Here is a 25375-nt window from a genome sequence, read left to right on the forward strand (position 1 = left end):
TAAATATGTAATTAATTCATTAAATGTCATTAATTAATTAAATGTGTCATCAATTATTTAAAATACGATTTTATTAAAAACATGTTTAATTATTTCAGTATTGAATTAATGACATTTAATTAATGAATGATATATTTATTTCCATTTTAATTAATTAATGACACATTTAATTAATTAATGATATATTTCATTCCCATTGTAATTAATTAACGACGTATTTATTTATTTAATTTTGCCACAAAAAAATCCTCCATACTTTTCATCTTTCAGTCCGCTCAGCTAGCGTCCCTGCTCAGCTAGCACCAGCGTGCACCAGCATGTGCGCCGCCAGGCAGGACTTGAACAGGAACATCTTGCTGCAGAAGCTGCAGCTCAGGGGCTTGTGGCAGGTGGAGGGGGGCCTGCCGGGGCCCTTGGGCCCCCCCTGTTCCCCCCCGGGCCCCTCCGGGTGGCCTAGCAGGTGCAGCCGCAGCTGCGTCCGGGACCCAAAGGCCCGCCGGCAGACCCGGCAGCGGTGGGCCCGGTCCCGGGCGTGGACCCGCTGGTGGTTCTTCAGCACCGACTTTTCGGGGAACGACTTGCCGCAGACGTTGCACTCGTGCGGCCGCTGGCCCGAGTGCCGCGCCATGTGGCCGCGGAAGCCCGCCGCCGTCAGGAAGGCCTTGCCGCAGACGCCGCAGGTGAGCGCCTGCCGGCGCGCCTGCAGGTGCGACTGCAGGTGCAGGCGCAGCTGCTCCGCCGACGGTGCCCGCAGGCCACAGACGCCACAGAGGAGCCCCGCCCCCTCTCCCCGGGGCCCCGCCCCCTCGTCTAGGTGGCTCCAGGCGTGTTTGATTAGCATGTTCATGGAGCCGCGCAGGCACCGGCAGACCCTGCAGGCCAGCAGGTCCCGGTTCTGGTCCTGGTTCTGGTCCTGGTTCTGGTCCTGGGGGGGGCCGGCGGCCGGGCGCTGCACCGCCACCTCCCTCCTCCTCTTCCTCTTCCTTTTCTCCGGCTTCTTCGGGACTTCTTCGCTGCGCCGGGACTCCGGGTCCACCCAGTCCAAGTCGCTGCCCTGGTCCTGGACCCCGTCTATGTCCTGGTCCTGGTCCTGGACCCCGTCCTGGTCCTGGACCCCGTCCTGGTCCTGGACCCCGTCCTGGTCCTGGACCCCGTCCTGGTCTGGGTCCTGGTCCCGGGTCTGTGGGGTTCTGCTGCCGTGGCAACCAGAGAAGAGACAAGCGAACCTGTTAGAGACGTTAAACAAACAATAGGGTTGAACAATTTTTGAAAATAATCTAATTGCGATTTTTTTCCTCAATATTGCGATTTAATATGCGATTATTTTTTCAAGGTTCTGTTCTCATGTATTTTTCAAGTACACAAGAAATAAATCTGTGGCTTTAACACGTCTACACACGTCTGTACACAAGTGTTATGGGTCGTTCTCTCTGAACCCAATCGCACGACACCAAACCTGGTTAAACTTTAGTCAAAACAAGGCGTAGTTTAATAGACACAGAAAAACTCCCACAGGGAACAAAAAAACCTTCCTCACAGGAAACTCAGAACTTCTTCACAAATAACTCAAAAATCACAGAGAAAAAAACACCAGCAAACTAACAAACAAACCAACAAAGCTCAGAGTTAACAAAATGAACCCGCAATGAACAACTCACAGCCCCGCTCTTTAACCTCTCCTTTGAAGAGCTGACGGACTGCAGGTGGTTTAAGGCTGATTTATGGTTCCGCGTTACACCAACGCAGAGACTACGCCGTAGGGTACGCGGTACGCGCACCGTATGGCGCGAATCGACGCAAGCCTACGCCGTAACCTACACCGTAACCTACGCCGTAGGCTTGCGTCGATTTAACGCGGAACCATAAATCAGGCTTCACAGCGCGACTCCACTGCCCGCCGGCGCACCCAGCTCCTCGCCATGCAGACTCCGCGCTCATATATTTAATACATTTATAAAGCCCATATATTTATAAAGCCCTGCCTGGCCGAGCCCTAACACTGAGGCCATGGTAGATTTAGGTTACACGCGGACACGCGGCACTGTTGACTTTTTTTCCTTGCCGGCAACGTGACCAGATCACGTGACTGGACAAATCGCAGCCTTTGCGGTTAGAAAATCTCGTTTTATCACATCGCCATATTATCGCAAATGCAATTAATTGTTCAGCCCTAATAAACAAACACGTTAACATTGGTCAAAGAAACAAACACGTTAACGTGGGTCAAAGAGACATAAACAAACACGCTAACGTTAGTCAAAGAAACATAAACAAACACGCTAACGTTAGTCAAAGAAACAAACACCTTAACGTGGATCAAAGAAACAAACACGTTAACGTAGGTCAAAGAAACATAAACAAACACGCTAACGTTAGTCAAAGAAACAAACACCTTAACATGGATCAAAGAAACAAACACGTTAACGTGGGTCAAAGAAACAAACACGTTAACGTTAGTCAAAGAAACAAACACGCTGACGTTAGTCAAAGAAACAAACACGTTAACGTTAGTCAAAGAAACAAACACGTTAACGTTAGTCAAAGAAACAAACACGTTAACGTTAGTCAAAGAAACAAACACGTTAACGTGGGTCAAAGAAACAAACACGTTAACGTTAGTCAAAGAAACAAACACGTTAACGTGGGTCAAAGAAACAAACACGTTAACGTGGGTCAAAGAAACAAACACGCTAACGCTAGTCAAAGAAACAAACACGTTAACGTTAGTCAAAGAAACAAACACGTTAACGTTAGTCAAAGAAACAAACACGTTAACGTTAGTCAAAGAAACAAACACGTTAACATTAGTCAAAGAAACAAACACGCTAACGTTAGTCAAAGAAACAAACACATTAACGTGGGTCAAAGAAACAAACATGTTAACATTAGTCAAAGAAACAAACATGTTAACATTAGTCAAAGAAACAAACATGTTAACATTAGTCAAAGAAACAAACACGCTGACGTTAGTCAAAGAAACAAACACGTTAACGTTAGTCAAAGAAACAAACACGTTAACGTTAGTCAAAGAAACAAACACGTTAACGTTAGTCAAAGAAACAAACACGTTAACGTTAGTCAAAGAAACAAACACGTTAACGTTAGTCAAAGAAACAAACACGCTAACGTTAGTCAAAGAAACAAACACGTTAACGTTAGTCAAAGAAACAAACACGTTAACGTTAGTCAAAGAAACAAACACGTTAACGTTAGTCAAAGAAACAAACACATTAACGTTAGTCAAAGAAACAAACACGTTAACGTTAGTCAAAGAAACAAACACGTTAACATTAGTCAAAGAAACAAACATGTTAACATTAGTCAAAGAAACAAACACGCTAACGTTAGTCAAAGAAACAAACACGCTGACGTTAGTCAAAGAAACAAACACGTTAACGTTAGTCAAAGAAACAAACACGTTAACGTTAGTCAAATAAACAAACACGTTAACGTTAGTCAAATAAACAAACACGTTAACGTTAGTCAAAGAAACAAACACGTTAACGTTAGTCAAAGAAACAAACACATTAACGTGGGTCAAAGAAACAAACATGTTAACATTAGTCAAAGAAACAAACACGCTGACGTTAGTCAAAGAAACAAACACGTTAACGTTAGTCAAAGAAACAAACACGTTAACGTTAGTCAAAGAAACAAACACGTTAACGTTAGTCAAATAAACAAACACGTTAACGTTAGTCAAAGAAACAAACACGCTGACGTTAGTCAAAGAAACAAACACGTTAACGTTAGTCAAAGAAACAAACACGTTAACGTTAGTCAAAGAAACAAACACGTTAACGTTAGTCAAATAAACAAACACGTTAACGTTAGTCAAAGAAACAAACACGCCAACGTTAGTCAAAGAAACAAACACGTCAACGTTAGTCAAAGAAACAAACATGTTAACGTGGGTCAAAGAAACAAACATGTTAACGTGGGTCAAAGAAACAAAAGCGTTAACGTAGGTCAAAGAAACATGAACAAAGAAGCTAACGTTATTCGTTATTCGTCCGGGCCGGGATGGTCTCTGTGGGCCCCCCCCCTTGTAGCTGCGGGCTATGAGACCTCCTGGCGTGGACGGCTCCCCGTTACCGTTTCCTCACCTGGATCCTCTGTGCCTAGCCATGTCTGCACCATGTGTCTGCGTGTGTGTCTGTGTGTGGAATTTAGGAATTTAGGTGAATTGTAGTGTGCTTTTGTCTGCGGGGAGGGGGGGGGGGCATTAATAAGTTTTATGTTTATTTGTTTTTTGTTTTTTTTTCTGTTAAGCACTTTGTGTTTCATTATTTGTAGGAAAAGTGCTATATAAATAAAGTTTGATTTGATTTGATTTGAAACAAACGCGTTAACATGGGTCAAAGAAACAAACATGTTAACGTAAGTCAAAGAAACAAACACGCTAACGTGGGTAAAACCAACGCTGGGAGATAAACATCCCCCTCCCCCCCTCGTCTACTTACGGCGTAGAGACCCGGCTCTCGTCGCTGGAGTGGTGCTTCATGGTGTCGGTCTGGACTCCGCCCTCTTTGGTCTGGGCTCCGCCCTCTTTGGTCTGGACTCCGCCCTCTTTGGTCTGGACTCCGCCCTCTTCCTGCAGGTGGAAACCAACGTTAGAATGATGGTTATTTTAGGAGCAATTTTTTAGCAGCTAAATAAATAAATAAATAAATAAATAAATAAATAAATAAATAAATAAATAAATAAATAAATAAATAAATAAATAAATAAATAAATAAATAAATAAATAAATAAATAAATAAATAAATAAATAAATAAATAAATAAATAAATAAATAAATAAATAAATAAATGCTGGCAAGTCCAGTCTGGGAGGCGGGTTTATGACCCGGTTCAGGACAGATGCTGCAGGAGTTGCTTCTCTAATATCATGGCTGATGTTGTAGCCTCTTCCCTTTGTGTTAATACCAACAGGAACCTCTCCCCCCCAGGTCAGGGCGTCTACAGGTTGGACCGAGGTGAATTCAAGACTTTTTAACACCATTTACAAACTAAATTTAAGACCAAAAAGACACTAAGAAATCCAGCGCTGAGGTTGAGGTTGCCAGATCTGACAAGTTCCAGCCCAAACGTGGCGTAAAACCCAGCCCAGATCATACACATCTATGTTAAATTTGTAAATTATTCAATGTGTAATAGATTCCAAGTCATAAGCAGATAAGCTTCACATCACCACTAAATATCTAAAAAAAAGTTCAGGCTCCAAACAAAGACTATAATTAAATTGAGCAGATTAAAGCAAAGAAAATATCAGAGTTTATTGTGTACGTTTCTACTTTTCTCTGCCGTAATGGAAACTTTTTTGTTAATAATTTCTCCTAAATATTTAGTAAAAACCAGGAAAAGCGGCCCAGATTTTATCAACCCATCCAGTCCTTTATGTTTCAATCCAATTAGGCTGAAACCTGCCCAACCTGGCAACCCTGACGGAGGCATCTAACAACTGGAAACAGGTTTATTTATCCTCAAAAAGAAAACTTTTTAATGATTACTGGATAAATTCCCTCTAAAATAAAGATTAAAAAAATTAAGAACCTTGGATTGAGATTTAAGACGCATTAAGACATTTAAAGGCCTTATTTTAGCAAAAATTTAATTTAAAGACTTTTTAAGACCATGGTAAATTTAAGACTTTTTAATACCATTTTCAAACTGAATTTAAGACCAAAAAGACAAGTCACTAAGAAATCCAGTGCTGAGGTCAAGGTTGCCAGATCTGACAGGTTTCAGCCCAAACCTGATGTAAAACCCACTGAAATAATGAAGAACCAGCCCGAATCAAACATTCTCTACGTTAAAACCATCAATTATTAAATCCGTAATAGATTTCAAGTCATAAGCAAATTAAGCTTCACAACTTAAACCACTAAATACCACAAAAAGTTCAGGCTCCAAACAAAGACTACAATTAAACTGAGTATATTAAAGAAAATCAAATATCAGTGAGTTTATTGTGTAAGTTTCTACATTTGTCTGCTGTAACGGAAACTTTTTTGTTAATAATTTTTGCTAAATATTTAGTAAAAACCAGGAAAAGCAGCCAGATTTTAATCAACCCGCCCCATTAGGCTGAAACCCGCCCAACCTGGCAACCCTGACTGAGGCGTCTAATAACTGTAAACGGGTTTATTTCTCCTCAAAACGAAAACTTTTTAATGACAACTGGATAAATTCCCTCTAAAATTAAGATCTAAAAAATTAAGACCCTTGGAATTAAGACATTTAAAAGCCTTATTTTAGGAAAAGGTCCCACCTTGAGCCGGATGTAGAACACGGCGTCCAGCTGGGGGGGGTCTTCAGGCTGGGGGGGGTCCTCCACCTTGGGCTTTCTCTGCAGCACAAGAGAGTCGAAATGTCGAGAAAAAAGTTGAAATGTTGAGAAAAAAGTTGAAATGTCGAGAAAAAAGTCGAAACGTTGCGATTAATGTTGAAGTACAATTTCGAGAAAAAAGTCGAAATGTCGAGAAAAGTCGAAATGTTGAGAAAAAAGGCAAAATTTTGACTTTATTCTTGAAATTTTATTTCAACATTAATCTCCACTTTTTTCTCAACATTTCGACTTTTTTCTCGACACCTTTTTTTTATTGAACACAATTAATAAACAAGAAAACACATTTATACAAGCTGCGAGTAGAGGAAATACAATATAAGAAAATAGAACCTTTTTTTGGCCCTCCTTGAAGCGCCACCTTACTGTGGTGGAGGGGTTTGTGTTGCCCGAGTGATCCTAGGAGCTATGTTGTCGGGGGCATTACGCCCCTGGTAGGGTCTCCCATGGCAAACAGGTCCTAGGTGACGGGCCAGACTAAGAGCGGTTCATAAGCTAATCATGGTAAACAGAAAATCAAGGACCGTAATGTCGCCCGGATCGGCGTCACCGGGGCCCCTCCCTGGAGCCAGGCCTGGGGTTGGGGGCGCCTGGTGGCCGGGTCTTTGCCCATGGGACCCGGCCGGGCTCCCGTAGGCCCACCACCCGCAGGAAGGACCGTGAGAAGCCGGTGCAATGTGGACTGGGTAGCAGTCGTGGCGGGGCCTCGCCGACCCAATCCCTGGAACAAAACCCTCACAGTGGGGACATGGAATGTTACCTCGCTGGGGGGGAAGGAGCCGGAGCTTGTGCGTGAGGTTGAGAGATAGCCCTAGAGATAGTCGGGCTCACCTCCACACATAGCTCGGGCTCTGGAACCAAGCTCCTTGAAAGAGGCTGGACCCTCCACTACTCTGGAGTTGTCCAGGGTGAGAGGCGGCGGGCTGGTGTGGGCTTGGTTATAGCCCCCCAGCTCAGTCGCCATGTGTTGGAGTTCACCACGGTGAACGAGAGGGTCGCTTCCCTGCGCCTTCGGGTCGGGAAAAGGTCTCTCACTGTTGTTTGTGCCTACGGGCCGAACAGCAGTGCGGAGTACCCGGCCTTCTTGGGGTCCCTGGCTGAGCCCTCTGTCAGGGACATCTTCAACTCCCACCTCCGAGAGAGCTTCTCTCAGATCCCGGGGGAGCCGGGGAACATCGAGTCCGAGTGGTCCATGTTCTCTGCCTCCATTGTCGACGCGGCGGCTCGAAGTTGTGGACGCAAGGTCTCCGGTGCCTGTCGTGGCGGCAATCCTAGAACCCGGTGGTGGACACCGGAAGTACAGGATGCCGCCAGACTGAAAAAGGAGTCCTACAGGGCTATGTTGGCCTGTGGGACTCCTGACGCAGTAGATAGGTACCGGCAGGCCAAGCGAGCCGCGGCTCGGGCAGTCCTGGAGCCAAAAACTCGGGTCTGGGAGGAGTTCGGGGAGGCCATGGAGGAAGACTTTCGGTCGGCCTCGAGGAAATTCTGGAGGACTGTTCGGCGCCTCAGAAGGGGGAAGCAGTACTCTGCTGGCACCGTTTATGGTGCGGGTGGGGAGCTGTTGACCTTGACTCGGGACATCGTCGGACGGTGGAAGGAATACTTCGAGGATCTCCTCAACCCGACTGACATGCCTTCGACTGAGGAAGCAGAGAGTGGGGACTCTGGGGCGTGCTCATCCATCACCCAAGCTGAGGTCACTGAGGTGGTTCGTAAGCTCCTCAGTGGCACCGGGGGTGGATGAGATTCGCCCTTAGTACCTCAAGTCTCTGGATGTCGTAGGGCTGTCTTGGTTGACACGTCTCTGCGACATTGCATGGAGGAAGGGGACAGAACCGTTCGAGTGGCAAACCGGGGTGGTGGTCCCTCTGTTTAAAAAGGGGGACCGGAGAATGTGCTCCAACTATAGGGGGATCACACTTCTCAGCCTCCCCGGGAAAGTCTACTCCAGGGTACTGGAGAGGAGAATACGGCCGATAGTTGAACCTCGGATACAGGAGGAACAATGCGGTTTTCGTCCCGGTCGTGGAACACTGGACCAGCTCTACACCCTCCGCAGGGTGCTCGAGGGTTCATGGGAATTTGCCCAACCAGTCTACATGTGTTTTGTGGATCTGGAGAAGGCATTTGACCGTGTCCCTCGTGCCGTTCTGTGGGGGGTGCTCGGTGAGTATGGAGTCCGGGGCCCTCTATTAAGGGCTGTCCGGTCTCTGTACGATCGGAGCAGGAGTTTGGTTCACATTGCCGGCAGTAAGTCGGACTTGTTCCCGGTGCATGTTGGACTCCGGCAGGGCTGCCTTTTGTCACCGGTCCTGTTCATAATTTTTATGGACAGGATTTCTACGCGTAGCCAGGGGCCGGAGGGGATCCGGTTTGGGAACCACAGGATTTCGTCTCTGCTTTTTGCAGATGACGTCCTGTTGGCTTCATCGGACCGGGACCTTCAGCATGTGCTGGGACGGTTTGAGGCAGAGTGCGACGCGGCAGGGATGAGAATCAGCACCTCCAAGACCGAGGCCATGGTTCTCCATCGGGAAAGGGTGGCGTGCCTTCTCCGGGGGGGTGGAGAAGTCCTGCCTCAGGTGGAGGAGTTTAAGTATCTCGGGGTCTTGTTCACGAGTGAGGGAACGATGGAGCGGGAGATTGACAGACGGATCGGTGCAGCGTCCGCAGTTATGCGGTCGATGTACCAGACCGTCGTGGTGAATAAGGAACTTAGTGGAAAGGCGAAGCTCTCGATTTACCGGTCAATCTACGCACCTACCCCCACCTATGGTCATGAACTTTGGGTAGTGACCGAAAGGACAAGATCGCGGATACAAGCGGCCGAGATGAGTTTCCTCCGCAGGGTGGCTAGACGCTCCCTTAGAGATAGAGTGCAGGTTTACTCGTAGTTCCTAGAGTATCTAAATGTAGATTTGGAGGGCGGGCGTTCTGCTATCAGGCGCCACTACTATGGAACCAACTTCCAATCTGGGTTAAGGGGGCTGACACCACCTCCACCTTTAAAACTAAACTTAAAACATTTCTGTTTAGTAAAGCCTATAGTTAGTGTTTAGTAAACCTCTAGCTGGTGTTGGTAAATCTCTAGGTAGTGTAAACTTTAGTGTGTCAGAGTCGCTCCTGTGGTTTCTTGTGCTGGCCCCCCCTTCTCCTCCCTTTTCTCTCTTTTGTCCATGTTGCAGCATCCTTTGCCGGACACCGGAACCTGCAGTGTGGGAGTGAGGGGGGCAGGGTAACGGCCCCTTTTGGGCGGGGGAGAATGTTCGTCCCTCAAGACTCCTCTCCCTGGCCCTGCCCCTTCTCAACCTTTCCCCGACCCTGCACCCAAACCTGGGACTTGATGATTGGGCCGGAGCTTCGGGAGCTGCGTGCTGGCCTGCGGTCCCCACCCCTGGTCATCCCGTTGCTGGCCCCCCCTTCTCCTCCCTTTTCTCTCTTTTGTCCTGCAGGTGGCCGTGGGTGGCTTGTAGCTTGCATTACGGGGCACAAGTCTTTTCCTGACCCTGCACCCCAACCTGGGACTTGCTGATTGGGCCGGAGCTTCGGGAGCTGTGTGCTGGCCTGCGGTCCCCACCCCCGGTCATCCCGTTGCTGCTTCCACCTGCCTGCTGTGCTGTTGCCGTCCCTGACCCACCAGTCTGGCCCTCGGCAGGAGGGTCCCCCCTGATGAGCCTGGTCCTGCTCAAGGTTTCTTCCCTCCTAAAGGGGAGTTTTTCCTTGCCACTGTTTGGCTTAAGGTTTTTCTCCCACTAGGGGAGTTTTTACCTGCCATTGTTTATGTAATAACTGCTCGGGGGTCATGTTCTGGGTATGGGTCTCTGTAAAGCGTCTAGAGACAACTCTGTTGTATTAGACGCTATATAAATAAAATTGAATTGAATTGAATTGAATAGATAGGGTGAGGAGTTCGGTCACCCGGGAGGAGCTCGGAGTCGAGCCGCTGCTCCTTCACATTGAGAGGAGTCAGCTGAGGTGGCTTGGGCATCTGTACCGGATCCCCCTGGACGCCTCCCTAGGGAGGAGTTACAGGCATGTCCCTCCTCCCTAGGGAGGTGTTCCAGGCATGTCCCTCCTCCCTAGGGAGGTGTTCCAGGCATGTCCCTCCTCCCTAGGGAGGTGTTCCAGGCATGTCCCTCCTCCCTAGGGAGGTGTTCCAGGCATGTCCCTCCGGGAGGAGACCCCGGGGAAGACCCAGAACACGCTGGAGAGACTATGTATCTCGGCTGGCCTGGGAACGCCTCGGACTCCCCCCGGAAGAGCTGGAGGAAGTGTCTGGGGTGAAGGAAGTCTGGGCATCCCTGTTGAGGCTGCTGCCCCCGCGACCCGGAATGGATAAGCGGAAGAAGATGGATGGATGGAGAACATTTTGGGAGGTATCATGAACAAGAGACATATATTAAAAAAAATAAGGTAGACAAGTAAAATTAATAACAAAAAAAAAGGCATTTTAAAGCAAATAGGGTCAGGCCTACCTGCAGCTGCAGGTACAGCACCTGGCTCCGGATGCTCCGGCGGATCTCCTCCGGGGTTAGGGCCCCCCCCGGGAGCCTCAGGGGCCTCATCTGCCGGCCGTGTGTCACCAGGAAGGAGAAGGGCCGGCCCTTGTCCAGCTGGGGGAACCGGGACCGCAGCAGGGCCACGAAGTCCGGTTCCTGCAGGCCCCCGGGAACCTCCAGCTGGTGCAGCGGGAACCTCCGGAACACTGGGGAGAACCGGAGAACCGGATAAACACTGGGGAGAACCGGAGAACTGGATAAACACTGGGGAGAACTGGATAAACACTGGGGAGAACCGGATAAACACTGGGGAGAACCGGATAAACACTGGGGAGAACCGGATAAACACTGGGGAGAACCGGATAAACACTGGGGAGAACCGGAGAAACACTGGGGAGAACCGGAGAAACACTGGGGAGAACCGGAGAAACACTGGGGAGAACCGGAGAAACACTGGGGAGAACCGGAGAAACACTGGGGAGAAACGGATAAACACTGGGGAGAACCGGATAAACACTGGGGAAAACCTGGAGCTCCTGTTTTATGACTAGGCTGTTTTCTCTAGTTGCAGGGTCAACTCCTGTTTCATGACTTGGCTGTTTTCTCTAGTTGGAGGGTCAACTCCTGTTTCATGACTTGGCTGTTTTCTCTAGTTGGAGGGTCAACTCCTGTTTTATGACTGGGCTTTTTTCTCTAGTTGTAGGGTTAACTCCTGTTTTATGACTGGGCTTTTTTCTCTAGTTGCAGGGTCAACTCCTGTTTTATGACTGGGCTGTTTTCTCTAGTTCCATGGTCAACTCCTGTTTTATGACTAGGCTGTTTTCTCTAGTTGCGGGGTCAACTCCTGTTTTATGACTAGGCTGTTTTCTCTAGTTGCGTGGTCAACTCCTGTTTTATGACTAGGCTGTTTTCTCTAGTTGCAGGGTCAACTCCTGTTTTATGACTAGGCTGTTTTCTCTAGTTGCAGGGTCAACTCCTGTTTCATGACTAGGCTGTTTTCTCTAGTTGCAGGATCAACTCCTGTTTCATGACTAGGCTGTTTTCTCTAGTTGCAGGCTCAACTCCCGTTTCATGACTAGGCTGTTTTCTCTAGTTGAAGGGTCAACTCCTGTTTTATGACTAGGCTGTTTTCTCTAGTTGCAGGGTCAACTCCTGTTTTATGACTAGGCTGTTTTCTCTAGTTGAAGGGCCACTCCTGTTTTATGACTGGGCTGTTTTCTCTATTGCAGGGTCAAGTCCTGTTTTATGACTGGGCGGTTATCTCTATTTGCAGGGTCAACTCCTGTATTATGACTAGGCTGTTTTCTCTAGTTTCGGGGTCAACTCCTGTTTCATGACTAGGCTGTTTTCTCTAGTTGCAGGGTCAACTCCTGTTTTATGACTAGGCTGTTTTCTCTAGTTCCATGGTCAACTCCTGTTTTATGACTAGGCTGTTTTCTCTAGTTGCGGGGTCAACTCCTGTTTTATGACTAGGCTGTTTTCTCTAGTTGCGTGGTCAACTCCTGTTTTATGACTAGGCTGTTTTCTCTAGTTGCAGGGTCAACTCCTGTTTCATGACTAGGCTGTTTCCTCTAGTCGCAGGGTCAACTCCTGTTTTATGACTAGGCTGTTTTCTCTAGTTGCAGGGTCAATCCTGTTTTATGACTAGGGAGCCAGGAGTTTGTTTTAAAACAACATTTTCCGAGGAGGCGTCTTCCCCACGTCCCTCTCTGCTGTGCTGCAGCTCCGCTGCCCCGTATCCACGGTAACGGTGGTAGGTAGACCTTACCTGCCGGGGAGATTGTGGTCACGCGGTCCTCCAGGATCCGGAGCCGCAGGTCCACGGTGGGGGGGGGCGGCGGGTCCGTTGGCCCGGGTTGGACCGGGTTCTGCGTGGGAGACCCGGGTCTGGGACTGGGGAGAGGTCAGACATAGGCCAGTCAGAGGTCAGAGGGGGAACCGGGACATTCAGCGACGGTCGGGTCTCGGTTCTGACTCACTCTGAGTCCGGTATGAGGGCTGGACCGGTTCTGAGGGGACTAGGTCTGGGGGGATCAGGACCAGGGCTGGGAGGACCAGGGCTGGGGGGATCAGGACCAGGGCTGGGGGGACCAGGACCGGCGCTGGGGGGGCACAGAGGCCTGGCAGCATCTTCTTCTTTAATCTGGGTCGTCACGGACAACGGTACGTCCTCCACCTGCTAGAGCCAACAGATCTTAAGTTCCCACCAGGACCCGACAGGACCTTTAGGTATGGAAGCATATGAGGAACTATATTCAAATGCAAATGTAATTCCACAATAGCATTATAATGTTCCACATATGCATGAGTTATTTGGGACAAAAATGAAATTAAAATGCAATAATTCAATTTGAATTTTCATGTTCACATACTTGTATGGGCATTCTATGACAATATTAAAATGAAAATGGAAAAGCTGTTTCACATTTCATTTTGAAATATTTAACCTGATTTACAGAGGACAATATTTAAATGCAATAAGAAAAACAGCGCCCCCAGGCTAATGCATTTACATTTAAATGTCACCAAGCTCTTTTCTGGACAAAATTTAAATTAAAATGCAATTTTCTAACAACTTGCAAATTAAAATGAAAACGGCATTTCACATTTCATTTTCAAAGACTGAAACTGCTGCACAAAGTACAATATTCAAATGCAATAAGAGAAACAGCGCCCCCAGACTATTGCATTTACATTTACATATTACAACGCACTTTTAGGGACAATATTCAATTTGAAAATGCAAACTGTCAGTTCTCCCATCAAGGCGGGCCCTCGGTGAGGACGTCACTTCCTCCATGCTTTCTATGGGGGTATTATTGTTCCAATATTATTTGTGTGTGCGTATCTCAATCTGTGTGTGCGTAAAAAGATTTGTGTGTCTGTATTCAGATTTGTACACGTGGATTTTGACGCACTTCTGCCGTGGCAAATCTGTAAAAACGATCCGTGTGTAAGACGATTCGTGCGTCCGTTACTTTTCCTTTGCCCTGAGCTCGGACTCACAGGCTCACGCCAGGCTATAGTAGCAATACAGCCGTCACCCACTAGTCGGCGCGTAGCTCTCAGTCAGTACGTTTACATGCAGCAGTTCGTAATGATAAACATTTGTATGTAAATAAAAAAGTTGTACCCCAAATTCTGCTGTCACACACATGAGCCTGATACATTATTAGGGTTAGGATTGTTTTTATGTGAGTAAGAAAATAGGTAAGAAATTCACCTTTTACGTCTCATTTATTCATTCACACACGCACTAATATACTTGGGAAACAGTTAGGCACCAAATATAATATATTTAATTTTCTCAGATGGCAAAAATAAGAACTTTATTGATCACACATAGGAGTAATTCATTCGTCTGGGGGCGCTGTTTCTCTTATTGCATTTGAATATTGTACTTTGTGCAGCAGTTTCAGTCTTTGAAAATGAAATGTGAAATGCCGTTTTCATTTTAATTTGCAAGTTGTTAGAAAATTGCATTTTAATTTAAATTTTGTCCAGAAAAGAGCTTGGTGACATTTAAATGTAAATGCATTAGCCTGGGGGCGCTGTTTTTCTTATTGCATTTAAATATTGTCCTCTGTAAATCAGGTTAAATATTTCAAAATGAAATGTGAAACAGCTTTTCCATTTTCATTTTAATATTGTCATAGAATGCCCATACAAGTATGTGAACATGAAAATTCAAATTGAATTATTGCATTTTAATTTCATTTTTGTCCCAAATAACTCATGCATATGTGGAACATTATAATGCTATTGTGGAATTACATTTGCATTTGAATATAGTTCCTCATATGCTTCCATATTTAGGACCCATCAGGAACCAGTGGTTGAAAAAAAGTCGAAATGTCAAGAATGTTGAAATGCAATTGAGAAAAACGTCTAAATGTCGAGAAAAAAGTCGAAATGGCGAGAAAGAAGTCGAAATGGCGAGAAAAATGTTGAAATACAATTGAAAAAAAGTCGAAATGTCGGGAAAAAAGTCGAAATGTCGGTCGAGAAAAAAGTCGAAATGTCGTGAAGAAAGTCGAAATGACGGGAAAAAAGTCGAGATGTCGAGATAAAAGTCGAAATGTCGAAATAAAAGTAGAAATGTTGAAATACAATTGAGAAAAACGTCGAAAATGTCGGGAAAAAAGTCGATATGTCAAAATGTCGAGAAAAAAGTCGAAATGTCGAAGAATGTTGAAATACAATTGAGAAAAAAGTCGAAATGTCGGGAAAAAAGTCGAGATGTCGAGAAAAAAGTCGAAATGTCGGGAAAAAAGCCGAAATGTCGGGGAAAAAGTCGAAATGTTGGTAAAAAAGTCAAAATGTTGGGAAAAAAGTCAAAATGTTGAAGTACAATTTTGAGAAGGTCCCATAAGGTCCTGGCAGGACCCGGTCCCCCCCCCCCCCCCGGTACCTTGAGGCGGAGGTAGAGGGCAGAGGTCCCGGCGTTCCGCCGGATCTCCTCGGGGATCAGATTCCGGACCTGCAGCGGCTGCAGCTTCTTGTTCCGGTCCATGACGAAGGCCCCGAAGGCCCGGTTCTGGTCCAGCTGGGGGAACCGGGATCGCAGCAGGGTCAGGAACCCGGACTCCTGCAGGCCCGCGGGGCAGGCCAGCTCGTGGAGGGGGCACCGCTCGAACACTGGAACCAGAACCAGAACCAGAACCAGAGATCCAGGATCAGGAAACACGGACCAAACCAAACATCGGTATTGGCCAAAAAAGTATCGGTTCATACCTAGTAGGGCTGGGTATCGATTCAAATGTCAAGAATCGATTCGATTCCGATTCTTAAGATTCAGAATCGATTATCACGATTTGATCCGATCCGATATTGATTTGGCTTAGTGTTATTTAAAATGTTTTTTGAGCTGTTGCCTGAATTATATGACTGTAAAATAACTAGTGAAATAATAATTTCACAATAATTATTGTGAAATAACTAAGAAATAAATAACTCAAACAGGCCTTTCAATATCCATTTAAAGTGCAAAAAAGACTAGACTACGCTCAGATAAACGGAGACGATGTCTGAACGTTTTAAAAAGATACAAAAGCTGTGGGAGAAAAGTGACTGTAGTGTAAATGATTATCCGTCACTCGTTAATCATCTCTTTGGTGACTTTATTGACTCAACAACACAACACAGGGATGACTGGTGTTACGGTCTAAACGGTCCCTCTCCGAACAACCACACTTGGTTCCTACGCTGTGCGTAACATCATTACAACACAGTGACAGAAAACAATAACAGTCGCCATGAAAAGCTTAATGTTAAGCCAAAATGTATTTTAATTTTCTTATTGATTGTGAGTTTGGCTGGATGTCATTCAACTTTTGAACCTAGTAGGTAAACAACCTCTTTTGAAGTGAAATGTATTTATTTTTGTTTTGTTTTAGTTTACAGTTTCATGTGCAGTCCAATGATGCAGTCAGTGAAAATACATGTTGGAGAGAATGGACAAGAAAAGAAACTTGGGACAATTTGAGTTTTAGTCCTCTTTTTTTTCTTTTTACTTAATTCATTGCCAAAATGTATCTGATTGAGAAAAAGTACCGGAATTGTATTGGGAGTCCAAAAAAAAGTGATCGGATCGGAAAAAATCGAGATACTTAAACTCAAGTGATCGGGATCTAAAAAATCCTGATGGGGATCCAATGAATCCTGATCGGGAGCTGAAAAATCCTAATTGGGAGCTAAAAAAATCCTGATCGGGAGCTGAAAAATCCTGATCGGGACGACGCTACCAGGAACCCGGACCAGTTCCGGCGCCGCTCTGACCAGATCCGGGTTCCGGCTCAGACAACAAACCTCCATGTTTGGTACCGACCCACCTTTCCGTGAGAGAACCTGGATCTGAGGGTCGTCCAGGATCCGGATCCTGAGGTCTACGAGGTCCTGGTCTTGGTGGAGACCTGGAGTCCCGGTGGACTGGACCTGTGGAGACCTGCAGACACGAGACCAGCAGACTGTCAGAGACTGGAACTACCTCCCAGAATGCACCAGGGCTGCTGAAACTCGTACCTGGAGGGTGTTTGGTGGTACTGGTGGTCCTGATGGTCCCAGTGGTCTAGGCCGCCCCCCTCCGGGGGGTCCTGGGGGTCCCAGAGTCCTGCCAGGCTGCGGCTGTCCTCCACCCCTGAACACAGACCAGCTTTAACCTGGAGACGTGACCTTTGACCCCTTTAACCTGGAGACGTGACCTTTAACCCCTTTAACCTGTAGATGTGACCTTTGACCCCTTTAACCTGGAGACGTGACCTTTAACCACCAAGTTAAAGAATGCTGTTTACAGAACATGTGGTGTCCTTCATGGATCTAGGCTGGAACCCCTGCAGGTTTTTATTAAAATCAATCATTTTCACTAGCTGGTAACAAATAATTATTGGTGAAATCTAAATGATTGAATCTTTTTAAAAGGGTATACAACTTAAAAGGTCAACTGAAATGTTTAAGGGTTTGATTCCGATAATAAAAGGTCTGCCCCCCTGCAGAGGAAGGCAGCACCTGGATGTTGCTTGTATTTAGTATTGTTTATTTCTCTGTTTGAGTTCTTTTTTTTATACACATTATTCATCCGAGATACTAGGTTTCACTATGATCAGGTGTAAAGTGTAAAGTTGCTTTCATCAACGAAAATGATGACTAAATATCAATGAACCATTATCACGTGAGGAAAACGAGACGCAACGAAAATGCTGGTCATGTGACGATAACTAAATATATAATGCAATATCTTAGAGGAATAAAAACCAGACTAAAATGTAGATTACAGAATAAAAAAAGGATCCTAATCATGAGAGTTCAATGTAGATCTGGGAATCATCTGCAAGAGCTTTGACAAGAGACCTCAAGATGGTGGAGAGTCTGGAACAGGAGGAGCCCCAGAACTGGTCCCTGTGGGAGTACGGTTGTCCTGGAGCCCCAGAACTGGTCCCTGTGGGACTACGGTTGTCCTGGAGCCCCAGAACTGGTCCCTGTGGGACTACGGTTGTCCTGGAGCCCCAGAACTGGTCCCTGTGGGACTACGGTTGTCCTGCAGCCCCAGAACTGGTCCCTGTGGGACTACGGTTGTCCTGCAGCCCCAGAACTGGTCCCTGTGGGACTACGGTTGTCCTGCAGCCCCAGAACTGGTCCCTGTGGGACTACGGTTGTCCTGCAGCCCCAGAACTGGTCCCTGTGGGACTACGGTTGTCCTGGAGCCCCAGAACTGGTCCCTGTGGGACTACGGTTGTCCCGGAGCCCCAGAACTGGTCCCTGTGGGACTATGGTTGTCCTGGAGCCCCAGAACTGGTCCCTGTGGGACTACGGTTGTCCTGGAGCCCCAGAACTGGTCCACGTGGGACTACGGTTGTCTCGGAGCCCCAGAACTGGTCCCTGTGGGACTACTTTTGTCCTGGAGCCCCAGAACTGGTCCCTGTGGGACTACTGTTGTCCTGGAGCCCCAGAACTGGTCCCTGTGGGACTACTGTTGTCCTGGAGCCCCAGAACTGGTCCCTGCGGGACTACGGTTGTCCTGGAGCCCCAGAACTGGTCCCTGTGGGACTACGGTTGTCCTGGAGCCCCAGAACTGGTCCCTGTGGGACTACGGTTGTCCTGGAGACCCAGAACTGGTCCCTGTGGGACTACGGTTGTCTCGGAGACCCAGAACTGGTCCCTGTGGGACTACGGTTGTCCTGGAGCCCCAGAACTGGTCCCTGTGGGACTACGGTTGTCTCGGAGCCCCAGAACTGGTCCCTGTGGGACTACTGTTGTCCTGTGATCCATTTTACTTATCCTGTGAAGGACAGAGTCATATTGATAAGTTCAGAAAAGTGTTTTTTATTGTTGTGTTTTGATGTATTTGATGTAAGCCCAGTGGATATTTAAAGCTTACAGAAGGCTGCATTTAACTGCTGCTATGTCATTCCTGCAGTATTTCTGCAGCTGTTTTGGTCACTGCTATTATTTGTAATATATTATATTATTTGTAATCAGCACAAATTATCTGTCCCCATATGATCAAATCCACCATCCCCCCTGATTTTATTTTACAACTCGAGTACTGGTTAAGATTGATATATTAATAATGTGAGTAATGAAGGGTAGTTTTCAAGTATTTCATGTGTGGCTATAAGCAATTTTCTGACATCTGTTTAATATGCTGGTATCTTGCAGATTTGACGAATACCAGATGAACAAAAGCATCCCAAATGAACCACAACAGCCTTCAATCTCACAATTCCTGGATACTTCTGTTGGACATTACAGCATGAGTCATCCACAACAGAAAGCTATCACCAATGCAATATTATCTGACTTGATTATTGATTGCAACTTGCCCCTGTCTATCGTGGAAAAAAAGAGCTTTCGCCACTTTCTGACAGTACTTGATCGTAAGTACAGCCCAGTGTGTCGCAGAACATTGACATCAAAAACAGAGAACCTCGCTGAAGAGAGACGTTCAAAATTAAAAACTCAACTGAGCAATACTCACCATGTTTCAGTCACTGTGGACATTTGGTCTGACCGAAAGATGAGGGGGTTCCTTGGTATCACTGTGCATTGGATAGAGAAAGAGGCGGAGACAATACAGCTAAAGTCCAATCTCTTGGCCTGTAACCGCTTCAAAGGCTCACACACAGCTGAAAGAATCTGTGACCAATTTGATGCAATATGCGATGAGTACAACATTAAAGATAAACTGGAATACATTATTAGTGACAACGCTGCTAACATGCGTAAAGCCTTCACTGTGTGCTTCCCCACCGTACAAGAAGAAGATGATGATGATGACGGGGATGATCTAGACCAGGGGTTCCCAACCTTTTTTGTGCCAAGGACCAGCAGAAGTATAAACAAAAAGCTCAGGGACCGGTTGACAATTTATGTCAATTTTAATAAACATTTTAGAAAAAAACAATGCATTTTAAAATGCAGGCTATCATCAGCGACGTTAGCTGATGTTGTGGCCTTTAAAACTTGCTTCTGCAAATCTAAGTCACGTTTTTTCCTTCCACTGGTTTGTCTTTGAGAGAAGGATGTTTTGTATTTAAGTGTCTTTGAAGATGGATGGCTTCTTTTGCTTCGTTGGCGAGCGTTTCTCCACATAAAATACAAAGTGTGTTTGGCGCCTCCAAATCGCCCGTTGCAACAAATCCGTATTTTATATACATAATGTCGTACTTGCGATTAAAGCTTTTGCTTTTCTTTTTGGTAGGATTTTCCACTTGTTCATCACTATTTCTTTTAATCGAACAACTAGTAAAGAAACGGCTCATGGAGGTTTGCTGAGGTCCGCTCATCTCTGCAGCTGTCTGTACCTAACCTGCATACAGCACCTGTGCATTGCGCTATTCAGTCCGGTCGGGTACCAGAACTTATTGTCCGCCAAGCCATCACAGGGCTGCCACTCAAAGAAACACATTTCGACAAGTTTTGGATGAAATTATATGACAAAAAAATGCAAAAAATTTTTCTTAAATTTAGTATGAGGTTGCTTTAATTATGTGGCAAATGATAATAAACACGAGAAAGATGGGTACTTCAATGAAAAATAGATATTTTATTCAACTTTGCTGCTGTCATTCATGCAGGGAGACACCTAAAACATGCTGGATAGGTCTCTCCAGGACCGGAGTTGGAGACCCCTGTATTATGCTCTTATTTATTCATGTAATAATATACAGGTGGAGGTCGGAAAATTTGAATATATTGCAAAACTTCATTCGTAGTAAATTCAACTTAAGGTGAAACAAATATTATTTCCCACTACATGCAAAGTGAGATATTTCAAGCCTTTGTTATAATTTTGGTGATTATGGCTCACAGTTTATGAAACCCCAAATAAAAAATCTCAAAAAAATTGAATATATTATGAAATCATTAAACAATTCAATCATCAAAAAAATTATAACAAATAAAGGATTAACACATATTGCTTTGCCTGTAATGAGACTATATACTGTAATGTACATGTATTACGTGGTCTGATAACCATATCCCGACGAATATTTAGGCTAATTCTCTGCGCATTAATTCTGCACCTTCATCAATTGTGTCTTCATCAAAAGGACATGCCATGTTCGTGACAATGGACTTCTAAAATACTGACTCTGTTTTTAATGACAGACGGCAGAACTTCGCCAAAACTCGCCTGCTGACTGAATGAATGAGGAAATCAAGTTCCAGAGCCCCGTCAAGTCCCAGAGCCCCGTCAAGTCCCAGAGCCACGTCAAGTCCCCGAGCCCCGTCAAGTCCCAGAGCCACGTCAAGTCCCAGAGCCACGTCAAGTCCCCGAGCCCCGTCAAGTCCCCGAGCCCCGTCAAGTCCCCGAGCCCCGTCAAGTCCCCGAGCCCAGCCAAGTCCCCGAGCCCAGCCAAGTCCCCAAGACCAGCCAAGAATCCCCGTCACGCCCCCCGCCAAGACCCAGGCCCAGGCCTCGGGGACGCCCCCCCGAGCTCTCTCGCCGGCCTGAAACATGCAGGACATTGTGCCCTAAGCACCAGGGTTGGGAAACACTGCTTCATAGAGTGTGTTCTTAATGGATCTAATTCTTTTTTTTTATGCCAGCCATGTTATATATAAATAAGGTTTGGTGAAAATAAAAAGTAAAAAACTGTTGTGATTGGACTTTTTTGAACTGTAAATATTTAATTTCACAATGGTTTGTAACTGTAAAACATTGTTGACTGCTAATTTCAGAAAGTTCTTTACCAAGCAAAAACCAATGTGTACTACAAGGGACAGCCAATAGAAATTAAGTAAATAATGTTTTGTAAAAAGAAATTGACGCAGACTGTTTCTTTGAACCACAATACTTGAACTATAATAAACAAGTCAAATAGAAATAACAGATTTAAAAATAAAATCTGTTGGTCATGAAAGAAAGACCAAAACAGAAGGACCAATAAAAACACAAAAAGAAAACCAAAACCGAACAAAACCCCCAACCATGAAAACCACCAATGTCACTGAAAAAGCACAAGGTCTGCTTTTCTGTGGGCTCTGAAGACCCACCTGTCTGCACAGATGATCAGCGTTTTCATCAGTGCTCTGTTGAAAGTACCCTCATATACTCAGTTACTGCATGATATATTATGGTCACTCAAGCAAATAACAAACATATAACAGTAGGTTTATGTAATGCCGGACCCGGTCAACATGAAACATTTTGCATAAAGATGCAAAATTTTCCTCAAAAGCCTAGAGTCTCACGTCGACACTAGTTTTTTCGGTATTAAGAGAGAGATCCGCCTCCCACTTAGAGATCGGGAGAGAGACTGAATCGTCCAGTTTAGACACTAACCTGTAGAGTTTTGATAACAACTTTAAAGTGCTTAGATTCAATAAATCTATTATCTTAGCGGGAAGTTTTAAATCTAATTGGCTAATTTTGTATGTTTTATTTATTATTGCCTTAAGTTGTTGATACTCTAAAAATTTATTCCTGCTAACTCCGTATTGAACAATAAGTGTATTGAAAGGTACAAACTGTCCTCCTACAATTACGTGCTGTAAGTACCGTATTCCTTGATCTCTCAATTGAACGAAGTTAACCATCTTTTTATCCTTTTTCACGATGTCTGGGTTGTTCCATATGGGTGTACGGTCACATGGAAAAAGTGAAATTTTAGCTATTTTAAGAAATTCCCACCAAGCTGATAAAGTTGTGCTAATATTAATGCTTTTGAAACATTGATGACGTTTGATACTTTGACTAATAAATGGTAACTCTGAGATTTCTAGTTCATTACAAAACACTTGCTCTGAGTCCAGCCATTGACTATCTAAAGGATGATCTTTTGACCATTTTACAATATACTGTAACTTACTGGCTATGAAGTAATACTGAAAATTAGGTAATTCTAAACCTCCATATTCTTTGGATTTTTGCAATGTCTTTAAACTAATACGTGGAGTTTTATTTTTCCACAGAAATTTTGATACATATGAGTCCAACGATTTAAACCAGGAAAGAGGGGGTTTGCATGGTATCATTGAGAAAAAATAATTTACTTTTGGTAAAACCATCATTTTAATGGTGGCTATTCTACCCATGAGCGAAATGGGGAGAGAGCTCCATCTGGAAAGATCATCTTCTATTTTCTTTATAAGCTGAACATGATTTAATTTTATTAACTCTGACAGCCTAGGGGAGATGTTTATGCCTAAATATCTAATGTTCCCTGATTGTAATTGAGTATTGGTTATATTCCTAAAATTGCAGTTAACACACAAAACAGTGGATTTAGACCAATTAATAGAATAATCAGACAGAGATGAAAATCCCTCTATAAGTGCAATTGTCTGTGATAGTGAAGATCGTGAGTTCTGGAGGAAGAGGAGTACGTCATCCGCATAAAGACTTATTTTGTGCTCTAATATTTTACATTGTATACCTTTAATATTTTGATTTTGTCTAATAGCTGCTGCTAAAGGTTCAATAAATATTGCAAATAATGAGGGAGAGAGAGGGCAACCCTGTCTAGTGCCTCTTTGCAAGGTAAAACTTGTAGAGATTTGATCATTTGTCCTTACACGTGCCTTGGGAGAGCTGTATAATATTTTTATCCAGTCAATGAAAGATTCGCCAAATCCAAATTTATGCAAAGTTGCCAATAGAAACTTCCAATTTACCTTATCAAATGCTTTTTCCGCGTCTAAGGATATAATAGTAGTCTCCTGTTTATTGATACTCGAATAGTCTATAATATTTAATAATCTGCGAATATTAGTAGACGAATGTCTACCTTTAATGAAGCCTGTTTGATCCGGATGTATAATAGAAGGGGTGACTCTTTTCAGACGTTCAGTAATGGCCTTGCTAATTATTTTAAGGTCTACATTTATCAATGAAATTGGGCGGTAGCTCGATGAGCATAGGGCCCTGAAATAACAGAAAATGTTCAACCCTGTTCATTGTTATGTTCATGCATTTATATTTTTCCCTCTCCGTCAGACACATGCGTGCACACACACACACACACACACACACACACACACACACACACACACACACACACACACACACACACACACACACACACACACACACACACACACACACACACACACACACAGACAATATGAGATAAATACAAGATGGGTCAGAAACTGCTGTGGTGCTAGTTATAGTGGAATATGCTATGGAAATATAATGTCAGCACTTTTGTACTTTTACTACTAATTTCAGTTGCACTTTATCAAATTTGTTTATTCTGTGAAGAAATTAGTCTAAAAGGAAGAATATTCTTGCAGAATATGAGTTCAATGTTAAATGATACTGGTTAATAGTGCAATGTCGACACTAGTTTTCTTGTAAAGTTCAATGGCACTTGTTTTTATCATTTGTTTTGATAAATAAATATAGATTTTAAAAGCATACATGATCTGTGTAAATTTAATATATTATTACTCTGTTGTTAAAATGACTCGAAAGGACTCGAAACTCAAAGTGTAGGACTTGCGACTCGACTTGTGACTTGTCAGTCTTGACTTGGGACTTGACTCGGGACTTGAGGGCAAAGACTTGAGACTTACTTGTGACTTGCAAAACAATGACTTCCTCCCACCTCTGGTTATAGCAACAAGAGTAGGCTGTGAGTGGCTCAAATAATACCAATAAATAACATAATATAAATACAGTTAACGAATGAAACAAATTCATTTAACAAATGAATCTCTTGGCCATTACATATCTGTGGCGGAAGAGAATGCTGCTGACCGACTGCTGGTCCCAATCCCTCGTCTCTCTTCCAAGATGCGCCACAGACACTAAACGCAGTTTCTCCAAAAATCTGACTGGCCTTGCTTCCTCTTTGTTTTGTAAAGACCTTGTTTGAGGTTCTTTTCAACGTCATTGATTTCCATCTTGTCGCTAGTGTTGTGCCACAGATGAGATGCTGTTTCAGTTATCAAGAGAGTTATTAATAATTATCCTTCGACTGTTATTAATAATTAATAAAGTAGATAATTTATCAAAATTAATTATCAAAATGACTTAATCAAGACGGGGCACCACCTGAGGTTAATCAGGAAAATGATAACTACAGCAAAATCAGTCTCAAGATGAATTATTCTACAGAATAATAGTTGATGGAAGGAATCCGAACGCAGGCAACCAACATTAGCAAACGTGTAAAATAAACATAGCAGGATAAGGAGGGCCTTTTTGCCCCCCTAAACGTGCCCCAAAAGTCACCAAATTTGGCACGCAAGCCAGGCCTGGCGAAATATTTGATATTTAATGGTTTGAATTAATGGGCGTGGCCTAATGGCTCAGCAGCGCCCCCTAGAAAACTTCGTGCCTCAAGCCCCACAATACGGTTTGATGTACATGCACGGAAATCGGTAAAAGTCTCTTGGCCCTTCATCTGGTTGGTCTATATTTGATAGTTCCCGGACCCGGGTACCCCCGCAGCCGGCGCCCCGGAGCCGGGTACCCCCGCAGCCGGCGCCTCGGACCCGGGTACCCCCGCAGCCGGCGCCTCGGACCCGGGTACCCCCGCAGCCGGCGCCTCGGACCCGGGTACCCCCGCAGCCGGCGC

General features: G+C 44.8%; 1 protein-coding gene across 1 annotated transcript; it reads right to left on the reverse strand.

Annotated features, from left to right (window-relative positions):
• Nucleotides 1–292: 292 nt before the first annotated feature.
• On the reverse strand, nt 293–19092 carry LOC133420531 (zinc finger protein with KRAB and SCAN domains 2-like). Its single transcript, XM_061710225.1, has 10 exons — nt 19080–19092; nt 16872–16986; nt 16682–16794; nt 15262–15488; nt 12830–13026; nt 12619–12743; nt 10827–11056; nt 6274–6351; nt 4464–4594; nt 293–1226 (listed from the first exon to the last, which is right to left on the reverse strand). The coding sequence occupies exons 1-10, from the start codon at nt 19090–19092 to the stop codon at nt 293–295; spliced, it is 2163 nt and encodes a 720-aa protein (XP_061566209.1).
• Between the last annotated feature and the right edge of the window lie 6283 nt (nt 19093–25375).

Source organism: Cololabis saira, chromosome 20, assembly GCF_033807715.1.
Source record: "Cololabis saira isolate AMF1-May2022 chromosome 20, fColSai1.1, whole genome shotgun sequence".
Classification (NCBI taxonomy): Eukaryota; Metazoa; Chordata; class Actinopteri; order Beloniformes; family Belonidae; genus Cololabis; species Cololabis saira.